A 24,987-nucleotide genomic window follows, 5' to 3' on the forward strand; every position below is an offset into this window, starting at 1 on the left:
GCAAGTAGATTACTGGCAACTAACAATAAAATATCTACGCAAGATTGTTATTTCTATAACAACGCACTAGGCGTTGTTATGGACACACATTAGCAGCGATTGTCTGTTATCGGTTGTTAAGGACGCGACATCAACTTATTGATTAACGCTGAATACAAAGATCTTTCTTAAATAACCTTATCAGTGACACGTGTTTTTTATGAATTGGCTATACTTTTCCTATGAGGTAACTTTAGTGAGGGGTTAAGTTTTTTAGGATCCTGGAATATTTTGAACGAGCGAAGCGTAACTGATAATCAATTAACAAGGTAAATAATCAATCAATCATAATTAAACAGATAATTACGCTACTTATGTCACTCAGTAATTACCTTAATTAGGGCTTTCTGTGGTCACTTAGAAGATTTTCCATAAAACATTGTAAAATTGTTTTATTTATTTTGTTTGCGTTTTTTCATTCATAAAAATAGCCTTACCTAATAAACGGATTATATTCAAGTTAGTTTTGGACCATAGTTGGGTTTGGGAGCTTTTGGACTATCAGGTAGTTGGGTGGGATGGGTTACTTAATTATGCCTCATATTTTACCAAAACTGGCAATCATTTTCTCTACAGTGTTTCAACGTTTTTTCGGGACGACGAAGGTTTTTGAATGTCAGGTTCATGTCTCTTTTGACCACTTTCATAATTTCAAAGGTGCTTGATTTTTAGGGTTCATTAGCAAAAATAACAAAAACAGACTTTATTTATTTATTATTTTTATTTAAACTTTATTGCACAAAGTATATACAAAAATGTACAAATGGCGGACTTAATGCCAAATGGCATTCTCTACCAGTCAACCATAGTCTTTCGTAATGTCTGTTAGTCCATATATCACAGTCAACTGTTACGTGGCCCTTTCGGCTGCTACACCAATCTTCTCATAAAAAAGCAATCGCTGGTCAATATGTCGACCAAACTGTGTAATCACGTTAAAAAAAACTCAGTCAACTGTTTCGTGTATTTGGTTCTTTATTTGTAAAAGTTTAATTTAAGTTATGATTTGATCCCTGGCTTTACTGGCCTGTAGATGGAAGTTCAGTCACGGCAGTCTACCTCCACCGCCACCCCCACATCGCTGACTTCACTCTCCAGCGGTTCTGCGTTTAGCGAGGGCTACCCCAGCGCCAGGGATGACTTCGATCCGAGTATGGAAGAGTGTAAGTTAGATCTATACACTTAAGTACACCTATTCGTTCTCCGCATGACTGCCCTGGGGGCCTGGGGCCTACTCAATCCTACAGTGACAAACGCCAAACGAAAAGAAAACATGCATCGGGATAGCTACGAAAAGTTACGCGACATTTCCTTACATTATTTAAGTTTCGATTGGCGTTTTCGTTTTCTATCAGTCATCTTGTCATCTTGGCTGAGCCCCCTGCGGTTGTCGTCGATTGTAGGTATGTATTATCCCCGTCACGCACTTCGCTCATAACCAATTAAACCAATAATAAACAAATATGGTTATTGGTTAAATTTATTTAAGGGATTTAGTCAGCCATATTAGGAAAAACGTTTTAACGGCTTTATATTCCTATCCCACTGCACGAGCTTTCGATTTAGGTATGACATGCATGATGACAACATTAAAATGCTATACACTATGTCATTGTAGTCCTGCAGGCCTATTATGGATTGCTTTATCCACACGTGACAAAATATCCGTCACTTATTTTAACACCGCGTGATTGAAAGTGACGGATACCGTTTAGTCACGTAGACAAGAACGACCATCATATCCATACTGTACTTGCTACCGTCATTTTACCCCCTTAGGGCCACTTGCACCATCCCACTAACCCGGAGTTAAGCGGTTATACCGTTAACCCAGTGTCAAATTGTACTGGTAACCATGGTAACTTCAGGTTTAGCGGGTTAACCCCGGGCTAGTGAAATGGTGCAAGTGGCGCTTAGAGGATTAATCAACCTGTGTAGAAAATTTCAAAATCCGAATTCCGTTCACTTGTTTTGTGTAATGTCTGATTGAGAAACAAATGTATTTTATAGTCTGGCAAACCCAATTTGTCAGTAGGTAAATAAGAAGAAAAAAGTTTATGGTCATCCCTTTTTGTTGGTTGCTAGCACTATACTCTGTATCTTTTAGAACACTACATATACCTACATACTACATATACTACATATACTATATACTACATATACTATATGCCTACTTGAATAAACTATTTTTTTATCTTTATAGGTATTGAAATAAAAGTAAACAAAATCTACCCTCAAATGGCTTCTTAAGCCTTAAGTTGAGGGTAGATGAAAACATTACTTGATCAAATAATGTAGGTTAAAGTCAGGTCGATCAGTGACTGATCCGGGCGGTTTTGTATTTAGTCGGTTAACCAATAAATGTTATAACTACCCGAAAATTTACAAATTGTTTGTTTACTTTTATTTAAATACCTAAAGATACAGACATAAAGACAGAATGATTCTCTGTATCTATGTTTGAAGTGAGACAGTCCCTGGCCAAATGTAACCATATTCCAGCTCTTTCCCCCGTGGACTTAGAAGCTCTGATCCAAACCGAGCGCATCACCAAGATCCTCGACGAGTGCGTGTACAAGACCAAGCTGGCCATCTGCCTCCCCAACCTGGTGAAGGATTTCCAGATCCTCAGCTCCATCCTCTCCAGTCAGAACATGGACGACCTGGTCTTCATATTTGAGCAGTACGATAAGCCGCTGTTGTCTAATAGCTTCTTGAATATGGAGGCTTTGGAGGAGATTAAAAGTGTAAGTTTAGGTGGATCATACAGAAAAACAAAAATATATTTTTCTCCCGGAAGTTGCAATTATACTGCGCTTAATTTATGATTGTGAATTATATCGTTATATCGACTAAAGCCAAGTCGACATAGTTTTGGGCTTATAGACTTTGAAATACTACTTATTAAATCCTCCATTGATCATTTAGCATGACTAGCGCTAGCCCGTACTAAGTAGTAGCTGTTTTTTACTTGTTTTTATTAATAATCGTACCTATTTTCAGGGAGCAAGCACGCTGAAAAACCGGTTGAATCCTGAATTAGGTCACCTTATGTACATTATGTTCAGCTACCCTGCATTGAAACCTAAAGTTGAAGAAATGGTAGAGAAGGTACTTGGCGAAATATTTATATTTGAGTAATTATTTGAGGTGAACTCATGTAAATGAAGTCGTTGTTTATTTTCAGATGAAACTTGACTGTCAGGTAAGATATCGAATGGCGTATTTATTCTTTCTTTAGTTATATTGCCGTAAATTACTGCTAACGCCATCTATGCGCGATCAATTCAACTATCAAAGTTGTGTCTCTTTAGACACGCACGCAAAAACAATGTTGTATTATTGCTTTTGAATTTTTGTGTGAAATAAATTACTTATATGTGCATATCTATCCTAAATAGTTATTTGATACAGATAGGAAAGCCCAAGTGCTTCTATTTACCTGTAACACCATGACAGGATGGTGTAATGCCACCGTCCCTGGACTACTTGGTGACGTTGGAGCAGTTCCGAGACCTGATGGTGAGACAGCTGTCCACAACAGCGGCCGAAGAGCTCGCCACCAAGTTGAAGACTAAGAAACTTGAGGCACAGAATGCGAAACTAATCGCTAATATTAAAGGTAATAAAGGTCGTACTGGGCTGAACTTATTATAAAATCTTATTTTTGGTTGTGGCTTTAGGCTCGACGTAGGTTTAGGCTGTATCAAAATGTGGTCATTTACTTCACATCACAATTGATCTTCACTAATGGATACAAAAAGGCAAATTAGAAGATTAATTTGTCTGTGACAATTATGAACCAATATGATATGATTTCTTAGCTTTTAGATCATTATAGCGTTTTCACATTGTCCGATATATCGGAAAAATTAGTTGTCTTGAGGACTGTGCCTATAATAGTAGGTAGATTGTTAACCAAGGCATGTATAGTAGATTGTTAACCAAGGGTTGAAAGGCACCCATTTCTGTCGAGGTAGTTTATAATAGTCCGAGACGGAAATGGTGCCTTTTACCCGAGTTAAACACTCTACTTTTCATATCGAATGCGAGGAAACCAAACAAGACAAGGCAATTTCGCAAAATCAGTAATTGAAGTTCCTAATAGACCTACGGCCATGTATTTTTCCTTAGGACTTACTTGCAATCGGATACTTTACATGTGTGAAGATTAATAACCCCTAGCGAAAATCATTTAGATTGCAATATTTACGAAAACACACATTTTTTAACAAACTGCAGCAATTTCAAAATTATTTGTTCATTTGTATAATATGAAAATCAGCGGGATTGCCTCTTACTTTTTAATTTTATAGTTTTTCGTTCTAAAAGCCGCAACCGGACCGCACCGCGACCTTGGCGCGCCGCATCACGTATAATAAAAGTATTTTAAATATTAAATAACAATTTAATTAATAATATAAGACATTTTTATCTTGTATTTTATTTTATTTTCATGAATATAGTGCTAAATAACTTTAAAAACCAATTTAATATCGTACAAGCGTTTAACTGTGGCTGTATAAGATTCTGCCTTTACTCATTTACGCAAGTGTAAGGTTTAAAAAAATATTTTTGGTGTATTTCTTTTGGTTCCCGCCTTATGAAATCGAGTAAATAGAATTCAACGAAAGAAATATAGAATAATTTGTTTTTAACAATTTACTTACATATTTTTTTATAAAAAAAGGATCAACGTGGGATTAGTAAAATTAAACAATTACCAATTGTTCCAGGCGAGGAAATAAAGACACTATTTTTCCATTTTGTTTCCACGGGGGACGGGGACGCAGAGGAGTACACCACTTTTCTGCGCTAGAGCATAAACGTATCACTTTCTGCGCACCTTTTAGAACAACAACGACCCACTTTCAGAGCATGAGATATGAAAAAAATGAAAAAAAAGTACTTGACATGTAAAATGCTCTACATACTTAGTACAAAAACGTATCACTTTCTGCACACCTCGTAGAACAAGAATGATCCACTTTCCGAGCATGAGAAATGAAAAGTAAAATGCATTTGTTTATACAGTGTCCTTGAAATACCTTAATTTTGACCGTTTGCAGAAAAATGTGAAGCATTGGAGGCTGAAAAACAAGCGTTTGAGGCGGCGATGGAAGAGAAAAGACAGAAGATTAAGTCGCTACAAGACGAGCTGGAGGAAATACAGACTGAAGCATCAAAGGATATCAAACAGAAAATGTATGACGTACCTATAAAATAGCCAAGCAGTAGAGGATATAGACACTTAACACTTTAACGGGCCTGATATAGTTATATTATGTTTTATCCCTTTCTTACAAATACATCAGTCGAAGTGACAGATAAAGACAAATGATTATTAGCTAATTGAGGTTTGTAGCGCGTTTATGAATAAGGGGGTTATACTTTTTAAAATCTGCCCATTTCTGTTAAACGTTTTTGCTTTTGTCTCTTTCATTAAATATAGACGTATCCACATTGAAATCAATTTGATGTCACTCTTGGCTTGGCGTATCATGCTAAGGGATATCCCTTCATAATTAAACGTATCATGCTAAGGGATATCCCTTAATTAATTAAGCGTTCGTAATTAAAAGGAATTACTGCATATAACGTTAAAATACGATTAAATGTAAAGCTCAAAAGCATCTCGTAGTAGGTTGATCAAATCGAGCCGTTAGAAACGCTTTTGGATTTTATCCTATTTTCACTAGGTTTATTAATGATTAATTCATGTAACTTTTTTCAGTTTGGATTCCGAACGTCAAATGGTGCTTGCCAGTCGCGTGCACGCTGTAAAGAACGACATGTTGCAAGACGAACAGGCAGAGACGACGCGCGTCTACAAAACCTTGCTGGCAACCCATGTGCAGGAGGAGAAGAAACTGAGAGCTCGCAGGTTGGTTCAAGCAGACTTTTATCTTTGTGCCCACCAACTAATTTTTTTTTGGCAGGGCGCTGGAGTATCGATCCAGAGGCCGTGAATAATTCTAGTCTCACCCAAGACAGTAATTATTCCACTTTTAAATTTATTCTAAGCTTAAAATGTTTTCACAGGAAGTTACATCTTGTATTATTAATGGGGTTATATTTCATTTACTTCTTCGAAAATTTAATGAAACATTAAAACTGTACAGTCAGCAGCAGAAGTTGCTAAGCGGGCGAGGTGTTCAAAATTACCTTGACACGCTCTTATTATCTTAACAATAAAGTCGCATCAAGATCATTTTGAACACCTGGCCCGCTTAGCAACTTCTGTTGCTGACTGTATACCTATGTCTGCGGCACGAGGCTATAATAGGATATTACTTGATATTACCAAAGTAAAACAAACAAAAACATTGCTTTTACCCTCTCGTCAGGCGGTTATTCATTACTTCCTTGCTGCGGACGTGCTGTAACACTTTAAGTGTTCGTGAGCGTGTAATAAAGGAACTCTGATTTTACCCAAAAATTAAAAATAATCGAATCAAAAAGTGAGTTCCGATGTCGATAAAACATACCTAATCAATAGCAATCTGTACTAAACAGAATTATCCTATCTAACACCCAATACATAAATGAATGTTTGTAAATCAAGGTTGAAAGTGGAGACACAGTTACTCTCCTGGATCAAGAAGTACGACCTGGAGATGACGGACAAGCAGATCGAGCTCGACGACTTCCAGCAGAAGTACGATGATGAAGTGCGCGCATGTCGGGACCTGGAGGTAACCAATTTACCGTAATGTTAGCGAAGGTCTCCGTTTTAACTCGTGCATTTTGCTTTCGTATGTCCGGATGTTCTCCTCTACTGGTCGCAATTCTTAACCGATTCTCGTGAATTTGTCGATCCAGTTTCTGTAAATTTTTCGAAATTCGGAAATTGGCATAAAGGACATAAGGATGACTCACGTTAAACCGGGCCGTATCCAGGCCGGAGCTTCCGGGGCTTACTTTTCTATGATATGACAGGTGATCACGCGATGCTTTCCATAGAAAATGATGCGCCGGAAGCTCCGGCCCGGGCACGCCCCGGTCTAAAGTGAATCATCCTTTAAGAGTCTAATGCCACCATTACCATTGCCACTGTGATAACGAACTCAACGAACTAAGTATTTTTTTACTTTTACATTAAGCTTAACGCGAGGTCTACAGCTCACAGAGCCACTAGTTGACATCAAGTGACGCGCGCGGCTACAGCTCTATTTCAACCTTTGTGCATTCCGACAAGGTTCACAATAATTAATTATCAAGCGTCGCACACGATAAGCGTAGAGTTAAGGGTTAAGCTAACTGTCCAAATGTCATATTTTTATACAATTTTGAAAGAGAGTATTTTTTCTATTGTTCAGGAGAAACTAAAAATCCAGAATGTAGAGTACATTCCTCTGATGGCGGAGAGAGAAGAAGAATACCACAGAGAGATGAAGGAGAAAATGGAGAAGTTCCTTCGAGAACATGCTGCGCGTGTCATTCAGTCCGCCTGGCGCAAAGTCCTTCTTAACAGAGCTGAAAGAAAGAAGGTAATGTAATGTGTAATAAATAGGTATCTGTGAGAATTTCCTTGTTTTAAGTAGCTCTTTACAGCAAGTATTTCTTGAACGCATTCACTAGGTACCAACGTTTTCGTAGCGCTACACGCGTAACAGATTCTGCGTTTTCCCGCTTCGTAGAGGAAAGCGAAGCGATTATGAACAGAGGTTCCGCCGAGCGGGCTCCTGGCACTCAATGTGATAATTTATCATTAGCGTAAGAGAGCTCTGAAATCGATATTAATGATTAAAAATTTAGATAAACGTATGTATGTCAGGTCAGGTGTGTAGTCCGACAAGAAATTGTAGAAAATAAATGAGGGCGCCACTTCCTACGTAACTGTCACATTTTTGACATTGCTTAAACATGGCATCAATTCTATATGGATATTTTTAGTTCAATTTTATTTAATTTCTACTATTTTATGTCGCACTATACATACGTCTTGTTGAGTGGGCTTTGTCCAAAATTATCTGAAAAATCTTTGTTATGAATTGGACAAATGTTTGTGGAGATTACTTTGAATATCTCACCCGCTTAGCCACTTATGTTGCTGATTGTACCTATCGGTTTCTTTATATATAATAACTATTTAATTTGTTACATGCAACAGAAAGGAAAAGGTAAAAAGGGAAAGAAGAAAGCGTAATCTAAAATAATGTAATAAAGGAGAAATTTTCAAAACTTGTTTTTTTTTTTTCCTTTGGCGGCTTATATTAATATTTTATTGGTGGTTCATAAAAAAACATAGCAAACTATGATTATGATTTATGATAGAGTACCTACAAAAATACAAGTAGACAAGAGACATATACTTTAGTTGTAAATATAAGTGAAGTATTATTTTTTTTATTATGAAATTATGAGTTCACATTTTAATAACAAGCATTTTTTTTTGTAGTTAGGTATAGCTGTGCGTTTTCCACATCTGTCAAGCACGTTAAAAAAATAATTCCCCGAACAAACCGAGTATAAACTCAAATCGGGTAGAGTTAAACCGAGGTAAGTCTGCAACGATTTTGGTAGCACACGCAGTGCAAATGTTATATATAGTTACGTCATAACTTCATAGAAGTTAACTTTGGCTGCCATGCAATAATACCATCGCCCACACTGTTAATTGTACATCGGTGGACCTTATTACATAACCTTGGACCTTACTCCTTTGTAATAAGGCGAAAAATGTAAACCTATTTTTGACGTCGACTGTACAGTTAGGAGTGTTGCTCTTTGTACTATTGGCAGCACGAAAACGGTCTAAACAGGTAACAAGGAAGATTGAAAATGTTAACTTAATAGAAGTTATATTTACAGCTTTGGAAATTACAAAAACAACAAAGGAAAATGGAAAAAGACGAAGCTGAAAAGTTGCGAAAAAAGAAAACCTCCAAAAAATTAAACAAAATCGTCAAAACTGTTAACAGGCCTAAAATAAACGAATCGCACAATAATGATGAGAACCCTAAAATAAACAAGCCTCTAGATAATAAGCTAAAAACAAAGAAGCCGCCAAAAAGCGTTGGTCGTCCAAAACCTAAACAAACGGCTGTAAAAAAGTGATAATTTATTTATTCTTACCAGTTTTATAATTGTTTATATTTCTATGTTAAAATACGAGAAGGGAGGGATCTTAGTGCTTTTGTGTTCGGTTGTATTCAAGACAAACATGAAAATGAATTTGCCGAGTAAGACAAAAATAGTATGATTCTATCTGTCTATGATTGAAATGAGACAGTCCTTTGACAAACAATAATTCTTCGAGTATTATTCTTTGTTCTTTGGTTAAAAGTAACACTGCCTCGCCTCTACGGTGAGTGTTGGATGTATTTTTTTAATTATCATAAATTGACAAATCTTGTCATTATTTACTACTTTTTCTTTTGATGTTTTTATGAATTTACGTTTATGTTAATTTGTAATTATTTATTTTCTACGACATATTTTATAAAACACTTTTGATAATCTTCTTGAACGTACGTCACAATGAGTGAATTCAATTCAATGCAATCCTCCTCTTCCGGAACTCCATCTGAGAACACTGGAACAAGCAGCCTTAGTAGCAGTGTAGGATCAGCGGCGCAAGATCTGAAAGTTGGAGGTAGGTTCCTTAATTAATGGTCATATGTGTAGATGATTAGCTAATAGGTAACAACCAACAATTGGTAATGGCTCAAACGAGAAAGGAGCTTGCCTCGGGAGGCTATTTGGTTTATATAATACCGTTTAGCAATATGCACCAATATTTCCGCGTAGACCTTTGCCTGTCTTGTCAGCACAGTCTTGATCCATATAGTAGGTACGCAGTATAGGGACCGTGCGCGTTGGAGGGTCTGCCATCTTGTGGCCTGAATCGGAAACATATGTGCACATGTACATTGCGAAAACAAGTGCTATCATCTACCGTTCTCGTCGTTAGGTATGCTGCCCCCTATACTTCATGCACGGGGGCTATTTCTGATAGGAACAATGGCGCGCGAGCGGATCGAATCCCTAGTTCCGTGTTAATCTGGTAGAAGTGTCTGCAGCCGTTAATTTATGTCTTCTTCTTCAACCTAGCGTTTTCCCGGCCTAGCGCCAAGCTCCGCTTTCCTGCTCAATCTTCTCCACTTTGCCCGGACTTCGGCATGCTTAGGTGTGAGATTGTTTTCTTCCATGTCCGCTATCACGAAGTCCAGCCAACGTTTGTTAGGCCTACTTCTGTTAATTATACGTAAATCTTTGAATTTTCTTAGGCCGTTGAGAGGGACAAAGAAAGGTTTATGGTGTTCTCCTGTTTCTGGGCCAGGAAAGGGCCTTAGGTTCATGTTTAGTATTTTTCGTAATCACTATAAAATACATACATACACATAGTAAAGCGTTAAGAAAACTTTTAAACGAAAAACGTAAGTATCACAAATTGTGGAAAACATACAAAAACCCTCTTGATTACCTTCATTTTAAAAACCTACGAAAGCGTGCCGAGAAAATGGAGTCACAATGTTATAAAAGTTATATTGCCTATTCGGAACAAAAAATAAAAACACATCCCGCTTTTTTTTGGACATATGTTAAATCCGTGTTCTCTAAAAATAAACTCCCTCAAACAATGTCTTACAATGGTACCTCTTCCTCAGACGCTAAACAAATTTGTGATCATTTTAACGATTATTTCCACTCTGTTTTCGAGAAATTTTCAGATAATATACCAAATATAAATAATAATTTAGATTCACCTTCGAATCCTCTCATTGATATAAATTCAATAGAAATTAATATTAACATAGTTCTTAAACATTTAAATTCCGTTAATGTCCATAAAGGCTCTGGTCCTGACGGGGTCCACCCTGTGTTCATAAAAAAATGTTCTAACTCTTTGGCAAAACCATTATGTTATTTATTTAAGAGATCTCTAAGTGAAGGCTATGTTCCAAAAATATGGAAACAAGCATGGATAACTCCCATACCAAAAGGAAAAGTTAGTCACGAAATTGAGAAGTACCGACCTATATCGAAACTTTGTCAATTTAGTAAAATTCTAGAAAAGATAGTAAAATGTCAACTCTTTGAAGTCGTCAAGAATCATATTACCCCCTATCAGCATGGTTTCTTTAAGGGTCGTTCGGTAGACAGTAATTTATTAATCTTTACAGGGGAAGTTCTTGGTGCAATGGAGAGTGGATACTGTGTCGACGCCGTGTATACCGATTTTGCCAAGGCATTTGATAAAATCTGTCACAGTACATTATTACATAAGCTTTGGCGACTCGGTATACATGGTGATCTGTTTCGATGGATTAAATCCTATGTCGAATTTAGGACTCAGGCAGTCGTATTGTCCGGTTACACATCACAGTACAAGGTCGTCACTTCAGGAGTCCCACAGGGATCCCATTTGGGGCCTCTTCTTTTTGTGTTATATATTAATGATATAACCGACTACATTAAGTACTCTAAAGTTTTACTCTACGCTGATGATGCCAAAATTTTTAAAATTATTAAAGATGTTTCAGATTGTTATTTATTACAAGAGGATTTATTTAACTTAGAGAAATACTGTACTGATAATAATCTATTTTTGAACAATGAAAAGTGTAGCATTATAACTTTCTCTAGGAAAAATAAAAATATTGATCATAATTACACAATTTCCGGTAAAATACTAAATAGGGTAACGCAAATTCGAGATCTAGGAGTAATAATGGATTCTAAGTTGTCATTTATTCCTCACATTGATAATGTAGTTGCTAAATCGTTTAAGCTATTAGGTTTCATCTTAAGAGTCTGCAAACCCTTTAAAAATTCTTTTAGTTACATAACTCTCTATAACAGCTATGTAAGAAGTCGTCTTGAATTTGCGTGTGCTGTTTGGAAGCCATTTCATGCTGTCCATATTGACAGAATAGAAAGGCTTCAAAAGAAGTTTGTAAAAACGTTAGATTTTAGAACTGGACAAAATTATGTTGATTACCCCTCCTCATTGCAATACCATAAAATTCAGTCTCTTAAAGACCGCCGTGACTGCGTAGACTCGGTCTTACTTTATAAAATCTTAAATTCTAAATTGGAGATTCCCTCACTACTTCAAAAAATAAATATAAAAGTCCCTCGTGCGCGTCAGCGCAAATGTCGCAAAAAGGAGTTATTTGCTGTCCCGTTTAGCAGAACTTGCTATGCACGAAATATGTTTATAAGGCGTGCCTGTAGACTTTATAACGAATGTTTAAATCTCTGTAATATTGATGTTTTTTACTGTGATATAGTCTCCATAAAAAAAGCATTTGTTTGTGAAAGAAAATATAGCTAGGAATATATTTTATTAAGTAAAATATATGTATAACTAGATATTTTGTATATGGCGTATATTTAGTTAGTATAGTATAGTAAGTTAATAACTTTGCAGTTAAACAAGTTTTGTATTTTTTAATAATTAGAGAAATAATAAGCACCGATCTTCTGTATTTTCTGTAGCAATAAAAATGTAAAAGAAAAACCATAGTGTATAAAAATTTAGCACGATTATATTCAATTAAGGAAACTGTAGGTCTAACCTTAAGATGCAATGTTAAACCATTACGCATTAATGTAAATGACCGTTTGTTTCTTGATTCACAATAAAAAAAAAAAAAAAAAAAAAAAAATGCGGGTTGGGGACTTCACATACACCTTTGAATTTCTTCTCGGATGTATGCAGGTTTCCTCACGATGTTTTCCTTCACCGAAAATGTAGTGGTAAATATCAAATGATATTCCGTATGTTCCGAAAAACTCATTGGTACGAGCCAGGATTTGAACCCACGACCTCCTCCACGAATGTCTGACGTCAGAACCACTCGGCCACCGCCGCTTTTCCACTCGGCCACCACCGCTTTTACTGCCGCCGCAATGGGCTAGCGTGGGGACTATAGCCTAAGCCCTCTCGTGCTTGAGAGGAGGCCTGTGCCAAGCAGTGAGACGTATATAGGCTAAATGCTATACTATAAAATGCTCGTCCTTTATTTTTAGATTCGTCCGGTGTGTCCCCGATCGACATGGAATGCAACATCCAAACAGAACGCATCACAAAGTGTCTGGACAAGCTGGTGTACCAGACTAAACTAGCCCTCTGCATTCCTGCCTTGATGCGCGACAAAATCTTGACCAATATTTTACCTGCCACAGATTTACAGGAAGTTGTGTTCATCTTTTATCAGTACGATGATTCTTTTTCTAACAGTTGTATGAATATGAATGCTATTGAAGATGTACAAGCGGTAAGCACGAGTTAGACTTTTATTCCACAGTTTTTGAAGTGAAAACTTCTTTAGCGGCGCTGTGCACTTTTTGAGGCGGGGAAAAAATGTTAAACTCGCGTGAGATTACGTCACCGTAAGACGGTCACGTGACCGTAAAACGGACCTGTTACAATGTAATGTCATTGAGTTTTTCTTTATTGATTTAAATGCCATCTAGTGAGTTTCGCTCTAATTGGTATTAATATGAGTACTAACAGTGATGTGCTTAGGGGTTTCAAGTAATGCGACGAAATAACGCTAGATGGCGTTAACCTCAATTATACATAGTGCATTTTGCACTAGACATTGAGTTTTCACTTCTGCCGGCACTCCCTGAGTGTAACCCGTTGTTTTTTCTATTAGAATGAATAAGAATAAGGTACCTCTGTAAAATCGGATCCCCAGAAAGCGTAGCATCCTTGCCACCTAATGTACGATTTCCACCGAACGGGCGGGTTTGTACGGCCGCAAGCCGGTCGGCTGCTAGCGGATACGGACAGCTCCGGTCGGATCTCGTCGCTTCTGCCATACATAATGTATATTGTATAGGCAATTTGAAAATGCGCTCAGGCGCGGCACGAGTCCAGCTGGTTGGTGGGAGTCATACATAAAACTTTCTTATAGTTCGGCGCGGCCTTATTCTAGTAAATGCAGATGGAAATATCCCTTTGGAAAACTCTGACGCACTTGGTTAGCCAATAAATGCATCAATATGGTAGATGATTCCTTACAATATCCATGTGAATAAAATTAAAATTAACCACGAGGTAGCTGCACAAACCAATAAAGGACGGGCAAGCGCTTCCATGTAACGTTATATGAAAGACTTGATGATGATTAATGACGCTTTAAGTGTAATTAAGTGGTAGTGTAGACCAGGGCTAAGTATGTCACATATGGTAAGAATCAGCGTTATATAGCCTATTTGAATATAGCAATTAAATTATTCTAATGTTTATACATTTGGCCAGACCTAATCAAACTCCGGAAGAATGATAGTTTTCCAGCTTCTTTGTTAAAAATTACAACCACCATAAAACTAACTGATTATTGGAGGTAATTGCTATTTAATTATCAAAGGAAGAATTTTATCTTTAAGGTTAAATCAATAAAAGGGACCTAAGAAACAATTTCTTTTACAAAACAACCTCTTAAAAAACGAGACTGACCTCGGACTAGGAGGTCGCTCAGTAAGGTAGTGTACAGTAGTGTTAATTTATTTCTAACGATGAGATGTTATTTCAGGGAGACATGTCATTGAAGCACCGTGTGAACTCTGACTTAAGTTACTTGTTGTGTACTCTGTGTAGCTATCCAGCACTGAAGCCTCACGTGGAAAGACTTGTAGAAAAAGTTAGTCTTCGTTTATTTACCGTAAATTAATGCGTTTGACTGTTCCGTGCGTTTTAGAAATGTGTTTGTGAATTTTAACAACCATTCGTACACATATACAGTACCGTCTTTACCATAAGGGCACACGGGGCCCGTGCCCAGGGCCCCCAGCGTCAGGGGGCCCCGAAGGACAGAGTAACAGTATATTTGATTACCCGTAATAAATAGAAGATCATAGTAGAAAAATGTTAGTTTAATTAGCTTTTTTTACTTTTCAAAAGGGCCCCAAATTCTTATGTGCCCAGGGGCCCCAGCATAGTTTAAGACGGCCCTGCACATATTATATATGGATTATTTATAAATTTGATAGAATTTTATCAAATGTTGAAATCATCAATCATCAGTCAAATTTTTTTCAAAACAGTTTTTTGGTACTTACAACCTTGAAGAACACTCACGCTGATTGGTGCATGCGAAATGAAGTGAAAGACGTGCGTTGGCTCCTCTAGACGATGGGCCAGCGCCGGCCACTCCAAGGGACGCATTTATGCGTTAGAGGGAGCAAGTGATAATGCTATCTCATTCTACCGCATGGCTGCGTCCCTTGGAGTGGCCGGCACTGGCCCCTCGTGTAGAGGAGCCATGAGATGGGCGCCAATCGTCAGTCAATCGTCCAGTGCGGCTACCACCAGTTATGACATTGACATATTAGCTCGCGTCTACGTAAATTACTTTCTATACATCTCATTTGCACTAATATGCGAGTACGAGCGAGAGGCATAGAAAGTAAGTTACTTTAGACGTGAGTACTCAATGTCAAATCTGTGGCCTATTTTATAAAGCTACAAGCTACAATTTACAAGCGGAAGTCTCGTTCTAACACATAGAGTTAGAAAGAGACTTCCGCTTGTAAATTGTAACTTGTAGCTTTATAAAATAGGCCACTGGTGGTAGTGGTAAAGGTCGTGTCAAAACCAGTTAAAACCGTAAATAGTTGCTTAATCTGAATTGACAAAATCAGATTAAGCAACTCCTCGACTCCATTGACAAAATTTTATCGTAATTTTCAGATGAAAAGAGATACTTTATGCAGCGGAGACCAGGTACCTACATGCTATTTTTGTATATTGTTTGTGCAAGTTATCTTCTATAAGTAAATTCTTAACCTTTTGGACGCCAATGACCGATATATCTACATAGCAGGTCCAACGCCAAAGACGGATTAATCGGTCACAGACCACAGATCAACATAGACATAAATGCATATGCATAAAGTTCCATTTCAGTTTTGACACTTCGGTGACGTGGTGGTGGCGTGGCGTGACAGCTTTTTGTGTTTGACACGTAGTCGAAAAGGTTTAATATAAGTACCTATTATTTAGGTACTTAATATCTGCGAGACTACATATAAAAATGCGCGTTTCCCCAGGGATAAGACCTAGCTAGGTCGATTTATCGCCCCCGAAAACCCCCATAATTATAGCAAATTTCATCGAAATCATTAGAGCCGTTTCCGAGATCCCCGAAATATATAAATAAATAAGGATTGCTCGTTTAATGGTATTAATTAAGATATACCTACCTAGTATCTAGTACTAATATCTACCCTTCTTATAAATAATACCTTGTAGTAGGTAGGTGGACACAAAGGCATCTAATTCATCCATTATTGAAAGTAGTAACCTAAACTTTACAAACTTATTAATTACTAATTTAGCTAAGAAAGGGATTATTAAGATTGTCAATTGGTACAGTCACCTGCAACTAGAACTTGAAACTTGAAACAATAATATGTTACACAACGAAGGCCGCAAAACTATCTGACACGATCTTATTTGTAGAGCCATAAGAGGGTGTCACATATTATTGCGGCCTTCGAAGAGTAACATATTATAGCAGGTGACTGTGTTTACAAATTAATTATTTGACTTTGACTGTACTGGCTTTGGTTGGATTGGAAAGTTATTTCATTATCTGGGATAACCGACTTTAGTGTATATAATTACTTTATTAGTTGCAGATATTTATACAGCTGATAGTACTCGGTTCCTGGAGTATATTTAAGTATGAAACGTTATAGCTTTTACAATGTTTTTTTTGGAGAAAACTGAAATAATATTTTGCTACGTAAAAACACCCTGTTAATGTGACTATTAAATGTGAACTCATTGAACAGATTCTAGTACCTATTTTACCTAACACCTAACTGTCTGGCCACTTTATCCTAATAACCTTTTGCAACCTTTTCCTTATAATTCTTTTTTTCTTCGATAAGTAAATTAAAACAAAAAAAAATAATTAAATATTCTTAATTTCTATTTAAAGTTTATTGTTTTAAAGTAAAGTATCATATGTTAAACTATCTGCAACTAATAAAGTAGCACCTTATATATAGACTGTATAGTAAGGTTGAAACTTATCGCGTTTACACGATTCAAAACTAGATTGAATATCAGTGTAGGTAATATTTGCATACTTACCAAGACCAAGGTATCTGGCAACTTATGAATATACCGCATTGAAATCAGTTGAAGTATAAATAACTTTTTTTAACTCCATATAAAGCGCCTAAATTTTCTAGAGTATAAATCCCTCGGCCGGTTTAAATCATCTGCTAAAGTTGGAGGAGTTCCGTGACCTGATGGTGCGGAGAATGAAAACTACGGCGGCCGAAGAAATCTCAGCTGTAATACGCACCAAGAAGCTTGAAAAAAGCAACATCGAGTGTCTAAATAAAATCGCAGGTAAATAATGCCAAAGATATGGCTCCTTGAGAAACACAGTGTCATTAAGCGAAAAACGTGTTTTTTGGGTACAGGGCTTTAAAGTTTTCGAAATCTTTAAACGTCTAAAACTGCCGTACTAGTGATAAAAGAAAGAGTTTTTTGCTATATTTTGTTAGATTTTTAACTAAGCTCGTGAGCCATTAGAGTAAACTGTGTTTTTTTTGTTTAATTTCTAAGATAATTCAATTAAAAGAAAATTGTAATGTCACTTTTCCGTTTATAATATTGATTCAATTTATGGAACAGTGACACTATATCCAGTTATTTGAAATAACTTAACGTTTATTTCAATGAAAAAGCGCAAATAGAACCATTTTACATGGATGTCAATTAATATTTATTAAAGTAAGCGACTTTCAGTCTTAAAAAATTAGCAAATTAGACATTTTTTTTCTTTAAAACTAGAGTATTCTTAGCTTGTTTTGTTTGGCTATATTTTTGCGATCAAAAATTACCAAAGTAAATAAATAAAGGGGAGGATAATTATTAGGGGATGGGATGTAAGGGGCCCGCATGTCATGTAACGGATCCCAAACCAGCCTCTCCTGCACGTGGTCACCCTGATGAATAACAAACAAGCCTCTGGCGATCCACCAACCCGCACTGGACCAGCATGGTGGGCTTATGGCCCAATCTCATTTGACATGTACGACTCCACGTTACGGCGCTAAGTGCCCTGTAAAAGTGGTCCTAAGAATCCCCGGGCGGAAGATACCCACGTCATCATCATCCTGCTAGGCCTTGTTCCCATTTACTTGGGGTCGGCCTTCCCTGTTCTTTTCCTCCATTCTACACAAGTGCAAGGTCGGCGTCTATATTGAGGTCTTTCAGGTTTCGCTGAACCGTCGTCAGCCAGGTGGCAAGTCCACGTCTTCCACGTCCTCGCTTCGTCGTTGAAATATCGAGCGTTACCTTAACCATGTAGTCTACAGGACGCCTATGTACCTAAATGACCGTACCACCTCAGACGTTTTTCCGTTAGCTTTTCTGTTATTGGCGCTACTTTGAAACTACTCGGCGGAAGATACCCACAAAAAGATTTTAATGACCCATGCAAGAAAAAAGAACTTCAACACCAAGTATACAGACCGCATTTTGATAAACGAAGACTGTCTCACTGAACTTAAGAGCCAACGGGAGTGGTCATTTCTCCATACAAACGTACTCCTCGTTTTCCTCCGTGGTTTTTCAAGCTAGAGCAATGATTTTTTCAACACAGATTAATATTGTCAATATTTGTGTCGGACCGTTTTGCTTTTTTTGATATTTTTGTTTTTTAAGGCGCTAGAGCCCTTCAAAAATGGCCAAAATGGCCTAATTGACTATGCCGCAATGAGAGGCGTGGCATTCAAAACTGATATCAATTAGCCAAAAAATCAAAACAGTCCGACACAGATAACTTCATAATCATTTAGATTTCCAAATTTGGTTACGATTGGTTAAGTTTTGGAGGAGGAAACAGAGGAGTACGAAACCTCGATTTTTGAGATTTTTACGCAGGATTTTTCGCCTTGTCCTTATCGCACTACTTTTAGGTGCCGCTTCCGTTAGCGAGACGGGTATATTTACCTAAAATATTTAAAACTCAGCTCCTGTTTCATCTTAAACACGGCGTAAAAGAAATTAATGGGACGTTGTGGGGTTGTCAATGTTCGACGAGAAGGCGTGAACCGTTTACCATTTTGGAACAGCCAGCGGACAATATGGAGTACGCTTTGTCGTCAAAAAGAAGTAGAAGGACAACATTGTCGGCTTATCAAATTACTCCGACAAGGTGGCTGTGTTGACGTTAAGCATATCCCAAATCCCAAATCCATATACCTAACTTAACCCCAATCAAAGCCTACGCATCAACATCTACACATTGCGATGATAAGATTGAAGAGTATTACGAGATTATGACCCTCTATATACCTACTTAAAATTTTATGTTTGCTTTTCCACGTCTACGTACTTGTTATCTAACTTTATATTATAATAATTATTGTCGATGTAGAGGATAAAAAGTGCCTACATGAAGAAAAACTTGAGCACGAAGAGCAAACACGAAGCAAAACGGAACTGAAAGCTCGGCTCAAACGGGAGCTACAAGAACTCCAGCGAAAATCTTCCATTGGGAGGAAAAAACAGATGTAAGGCACGATATAATAAATTTTCCGTACGATTTAATGTAGGATTGAATGTAGAACAAATAAATTATAATATTTAGTACTTAGAAACTGCGCGGAAAGCGAAGAGTCGTGAAATGTATGGGATCCAATACATTCTACGACTCTTCTCTTTCTCGGCGTCTAAGTAGTCAGCGCTATGGAAAATGGCGTCGCTGTCCAGTTGCGCCAATGTTGCGTCCAGCAGCAGTCATACAGTTAACTAGACGCCGACACTTGGAAGATGCTATTGTAGGGCCATTAGCCATTACCATCTGAGCGTCGCGGCAATAAATATTTTTTATCGGACTCTCTCGCTCGCTCTCGCGGGGCGCTTATAATAGTGCGGGGTGGCCCTTTTACTTTCAAATTTTCAACTTTTTCAGCCTGGATTCAGAACGTCAAATGGTACTGGCTACGCGAGCCCACAAGGTCAAGTACGAAATACTCAAAGAGGAACAGGCCGAAAGCAAAGAGTTATACAACAACTCACTCACTATCAATATGACGGCTGAAAAACGACTACGAGATCGCAGGTACGAAATCATCACAGTGTCCATTGACTAGATATCTAAGGACTGGCCTTATGGGCAATAAGAATAAGGCATGAATAGCGCCAGAACAGCGGTGTGACACCGCTACAACGCGATTGGTTGATGAGTTCGCATCACGCGCGCGATTGGTTGATGAGTTTGCACCACGCGCGTGATTGGTTGCAACTAGTTGCGTTAGACTGCACGATTGACTCGAATTCGTGGGTGACACCGCTGAACTAGTACCATTTAAAGTACCCGTAAGGCAAGTCCTAGATATATGTCAATGACCGTGTCAGATAATAAAGGAGGCCAATTCAAAATTACATTTTGACATCAAAATGATGTCTTTTTGTTTTCAATCGCCCGTGCGTCTCGTTCGCGTTAATACATTTACGGACAAGTACGAGAAAATTTCACGCGCAAACGAACTAAATGACATCATTTACATATCAAAATGTACCATCGCCCACATTGTTAACTGACAGTTCGTAAACCTTAACACAAAAGCCATAAGATAAGGTCCACCGATGGACAGTGAAGAGTGTTGCTGTTTGTACGTCCGCTGCTGAAAAAGCAATTCGTGACTTGCCCTCATCTGCTGCAAAAAATCGCCTCAAAAAGGGTACAAAATACGTAGAAGACATAAACTGTACTCGTATTTGTATTTCTAACGTTAATCATCGCAGCAATATCAACTCATGAATTGAATGATTGAATGAATTAAAGACTAATCAAGTCTGGTAAGGTGTTAATGAAAATAAAAATAAAGGGCTAGTGGCCTGGCGCCAGGGTTGCCAGATGGTCGGGATTTGGCGGGATTCTCCAGATTTTTAGCATGTGTTCCCGATTCCCGACAAAGTGAAAACTGTCCCGAAAAACAGCTTCACGTTATAAAACAATAATTTCAAGTTCAGAACTGTCGTCGAGCGAGAGAGCGACCCGCGTCGAGAGATGAGCAAGAGACTGTTCAAGATCTCAAAGAATTTATACTATTTTTATATATAAACGTCTATGGGCAGAGCAGCTGACGTAGTGCCAATAATAATGTAAAATACTTATCATTGTTTTTAATACAATTACTTTTTCCCCACTTAAGTCCCAAAATCCCGAAAAATTGATATCTTTTCCCGATAATAGTGCCTTTCGATCTGGCAACCCTACCTGGCGGTAAGAGCGTGCGACTTTCAATCCGGAGGTCGCGGGTTCAAACCCCGCGGCTCGTACTCGTACCAATGAGGTTTTCGAAACTTAAGTACTGATCCCAATAAGGTCTAGTTTACCCACTGGATTGGAAGGTTAGAAGGCAGTCGCATTCTTTAAAACTAGTGCCTATGCCAATTCTCAGGATTAGTTGGCAAAGCGGACCCCTGGCTCCCATGAGCCATGGTAAAAGCCGGGATAACGCAAGGAAGATGATGAATCTTAGGTGTTTAATGAATTTCAGAAGGAAAGTTGAAACGCAGTTGCTGTCGTGGGTGCAGAAATATGACTTAGAAATGACGGCCAAGCAGGAAGAGCTGGACGGGATCACTCAGCAGTATGAAGATGAGGTTAAGAAATGCAACGAATTGAAGGTGGTTCTTCTCATTTCACATTTCTGTATAATTAGGGTTCCGTACCTCAAAAGGAAAAAACGGAACCCTTATAGGATCACTCGTGCGTCTGTCTGTCTGTCCGTCTGTCACAGCCGATTTTCTCCGGAACTACTGGACCAATCAAGTTGAAATTTGGTACACATATGTAAGTTTGTGACCCAAATACGGACATGTAACGTAAACAAATGAATTTTAAACATGGGGGCCACTTTTGGGGGGTAAATGAAAAAATGAAAAAAAAAAATTTTTCAAACTATATCATGTTACATATCAAATGAAAGAGCTTATTGTAAGGATCTCAAATATATTTTTTTTATAATTTTCGAGTAAACAGTTTAGAAGTTATTCAAGAAAATAGGCAAAAAATGACCATTCCCCCCCCCTTATCTCCGAAACTACTAAGTCTTAAAATTAAAAAAAATACATAAAATAGGTCTATACCTATAGATGACAGGAAAACCTATTAGAAATGTACAGTCAAGCGTGAGTCGGACTTAATTACAGTTTTTGATCCGACCCCTACGGATTTTTTAAAGAGATTTCACTCACGTTTCACATAAAAAATACATTGTTAACAGTGCCGGATTACTTAGAGTAGTAGTTTTCTTAGAGTAATTGGTGATAATTTCTGATAAGATAATCATTTTAAATATTTAACGGTCTTACCTACTTACGAGTAATTGTAAGGTCAAATTAAAAATAATGTTTAAAAAAAATGCTAAATTGAGAGCTAGCTTAAAGTTTTTTGTACAGGTCGACTTTAATGGTTGAATTAATAAAGACTTTGTAACCAATAAGCAAAACAAGCACGTGCTTACGGCACCACGTTCAGGGAGGGCACCAAAATGCCAGGTTGAAAAAGGTGAACAAATTTTAAAATTAGGGACAGACACATCGTTTTTACCACACGATTTTTTTAGCTGTCCAAAAGCTAATTTGCAAAAATAATGGCGCGTAATTCTTTGGGAAACAATCGGTAGCAGTAGAAGAGTCGTGATTACATGCATAGATTCGATTTCAACCCACTCTTTTGCGGTTCGGCGTTAGGTCTTATGCGAGGCCTTCTGCCTTACGGCAAAGTTGATCTTCTGCCTTAATTACACTTGGGCGTGGATCCAAATCCAAGCTTTCCTCTTTCGCAGCTGGGCCTACTGCCTTTCTCACACTTCGCCAATTCAATTCCAAGCTCTCTGCTTTCTTGCATATTTTATGCATGAAAACAACCTCGCTGAGACCCTTAAATATCGAGCCCTAAGCGAAGCTAGGCTGATAGAAAACTGTCCCATCCCTTCTCTGTATGAAATCCTGGATTCGCGCCTGGTTGGGACTAAAACTAAAATTGCGTTTTTATATCGAAAAATTTTCGCGCTCGCTTCGCTCGCGTTTTCAATTACTTTATAAGGTATGATAAAGGTGACATTCGGGTGGCGACTGCAGCAACATTACTCTGTTGCAACGTTACTGCTGCAGTACTGTTAACTTCCGTGATAAAATGATGTGACTGATTTCCATACTAAAAGTAAAAATGTACAACTGTCTATCATATTGCGTTTTTATATCGAAAAATTTCCGCGCTCGCTTCGCTCGCGTTTCTATTACTTTCTACGCTATGATAAAGGTGACATTCGGGTGGCGACTGCAACAGCATTAGGTACTCTGTTGCAACATTACTGCTGCGGCACTGTCAATTTTCGTGATAAAATGATGTGACTGATTTCCATTCTCAGCTGTAATGCGGCAATGAACTTCTCTCAATTTACCAAAAAATCAATGTAATCTTGATGACCCTAGGGAGAGGGGGCACCTAGAAATGCTTAGGGCATCAAAATATCTTAATCCGGCACTGATTGTTAAAAATTGTGTAATATACGGAACCCTTGGAACGCGAGTCCGACTCGCACTTGGCCGGTTTTTTTTTATATTAATAGAGATTCTTCTTATACCGCCTTATGTGGATAAAACCTTTGAAACAAACAAATTGTGTTTGTAATTTTCTAAAACGTGATTTGCTAAATTACAATTTACACAGTGAGTTTTTAGTTTGCGCAGATAAAATAATAAAAAAAAGTATTTTCTTCACAGCTCAAGTTAGAGAAACAGAACGAAGAGTTCTTCCCGCTAATGGAGGAGAAAGAAGGTGAATACCATCAAGAGATGACCGCCAAGTTGGACAAATTCATCGTCGAGCACGCGGCGAGGGTCATACAGACCGCGTGGCGGGATACTCTGCAGAACCGAGCAGAGAAGAGAAGGGTAATATTCTTTTTTCCATAATTTAAGAATTTCTGTCTGTCTGTCAGAAATTCAGGGCATACCAGGAAGCTTGGCGAACGACGTTGCGGAATCGTCAAGAAAAGAAAACTATAATGCTACTTTTACACTCTGCCTTTGTGCCCCTGAATCGCTTTTGGAGAGATTTGTTCCGAAAATGCACAGGTCTAGAATGTACAAGACTGCCTGTCAAAAACAAAAGTGAGACGAAAATCGGAATGTCACATGTCATTGAAAGTATTAAATAATTTGTTTTGTAACAGTATATTCCAATTATTTATAAGCGTAGGCAAGCGTTATTCTAGACCTGTGGAAAATAAATATTAATTTTATCAGAAAACGATATTTAAGATTATGACTTTGAAAGACCTATCTAACGACATCGACACCACAGTGACCGAAACCGACCTGTAACGCTATCTTTTTAATTCAATTTCAGTTAATAAAGTTAAAGCATAAAATGGAAGCGGAGAGGCAAGCAGCGGCTAGAAAAGCAGAAATTGAAGCCAAGCAGCAAGAGTTGCTAGAGAAAAAGCAAAGAGCACAAGAGAAAGCTGAAGCTAAAGCAGCACTTAAAGCTGCTGCCTCTCTCGAACCTAAACCTAATAAAGATAAAGAAGAAGAAGAAGATTAAGAAGGACAGAAACAAGCTGAAGCGAATGCAGTAGCCAAAGCTACCAAACTAGAAGCTAAATCTGCCAAAGTAGAAGCTAAAGCTAACAAAGATAAACAAGGATAGGTAGATTGAGAACAGAAACAAAATCAAGCAGAACAATAGAGTGGGCATAGTTGCATATTTCCCGGGTTGGTTGTGACTTGTGAGCATACACAATGAAGATTATCAATTGGGTTCTATTGACATTGTATTTTATTTCCATATTAAATATATTAAGAACGGGTCACTCACGAATATATTTAATATGTCTATGTCTCACGGAAGTTTTGTTATTAAAATTATTTTATTTTCCTTTTAGAAACAAATATTTGTAGTATTTTTGAGGATTATCTACCTACCTTTGTATTATTTATTT

At 37.8% G+C, this 24,987-nt stretch overlaps 2 protein-coding genes across 2 annotated transcripts; both read left to right on the plus strand.

Annotated features, from left to right (window-relative positions):
* Positions 1–157: 157 nt before the first annotated feature.
* LOC134796168 (dynein regulatory complex protein 10-like) lies at positions 158–9,125 on the plus strand. The gene is made up of 11 exons (XM_063768145.1): positions 158–308; positions 1,073–1,202; positions 2,542–2,786; positions 3,043–3,150; positions 3,227–3,244; positions 3,499–3,661; positions 5,109–5,244; positions 5,774–5,923; positions 6,605–6,734; positions 7,359–7,529; positions 8,854–9,125. The coding sequence occupies exons 2-11, from the start codon at positions 1,073–1,075 to the stop codon at positions 9,097–9,099; spliced, it is 1,497 nt and encodes a 498-aa protein (XP_063624215.1). The 5' UTR covers positions 158–308; the 3' UTR covers positions 9,100–9,125.
* Positions 9,126–9,495: 370 nt separating this feature from the next.
* LOC134796169 (dynein regulatory complex protein 10-like) lies at positions 9,496–24,987 on the plus strand. Its single transcript, XM_063768146.1, has 10 exons — positions 9,496–9,637; positions 13,021–13,268; positions 14,535–14,642; positions 15,692–15,724; positions 17,203–17,365; positions 19,404–19,539; positions 19,941–20,090; positions 21,535–21,664; positions 23,768–23,938; positions 24,396–24,987. The coding sequence occupies exons 1-10, from the start codon at positions 9,523–9,525 to the stop codon at positions 24,588–24,590; spliced, it is 1,449 nt and encodes a 482-aa protein (XP_063624216.1). The 5' UTR covers positions 9,496–9,522; the 3' UTR covers positions 24,591–24,987.

The sequence above is a fragment of the Cydia splendana genome, chromosome 13, assembly GCF_910591565.1.
Source record: "Cydia splendana chromosome 13, ilCydSple1.2, whole genome shotgun sequence".
In the NCBI taxonomy this organism is placed as follows: domain Eukaryota; kingdom Metazoa; phylum Arthropoda; class Insecta; order Lepidoptera; family Tortricidae; genus Cydia; species Cydia splendana.

Bases quoted from the DNA above. Each gene is read 5' to 3' on its own strand.
- LOC134796168 (XM_063768145.1), top strand. From the start codon at position 1,073: ATGGAAGTTCAGTCACGGCAGTCTACCTCCACCGCCACCCCCACATCG. The intron at 2,787-3,042 runs GTAAGTTTAGGT...ACCTATTTTCAG, and splicing joins CTTTGGAGGAGATTAAAAGT to GGAGCAAGCACGCTGAAAAA. The intron at 6,735-7,358 runs GTAACCAATTTA...TCTATTGTTCAG, and splicing joins GCGCATGTCGGGACCTGGAG to GAGAAACTAAAAATCCAGAA.
- LOC134796169 (XM_063768146.1), top strand. From the start codon at position 9,523: ATGAGTGAATTCAATTCAATGCAATCCTCCTCTTCCGGAACTCCATCT. The intron at 17,366-19,403 runs GTAAATAATGCC...TTGTCGATGTAG, and splicing joins GTGTCTAAATAAAATCGCAG to AGGATAAAAAGTGCCTACAT. The intron at 21,665-23,767 runs GTGGTTCTTCTC...TTTTCTTCACAG, and splicing joins AGAAATGCAACGAATTGAAG to CTCAAGTTAGAGAAACAGAA.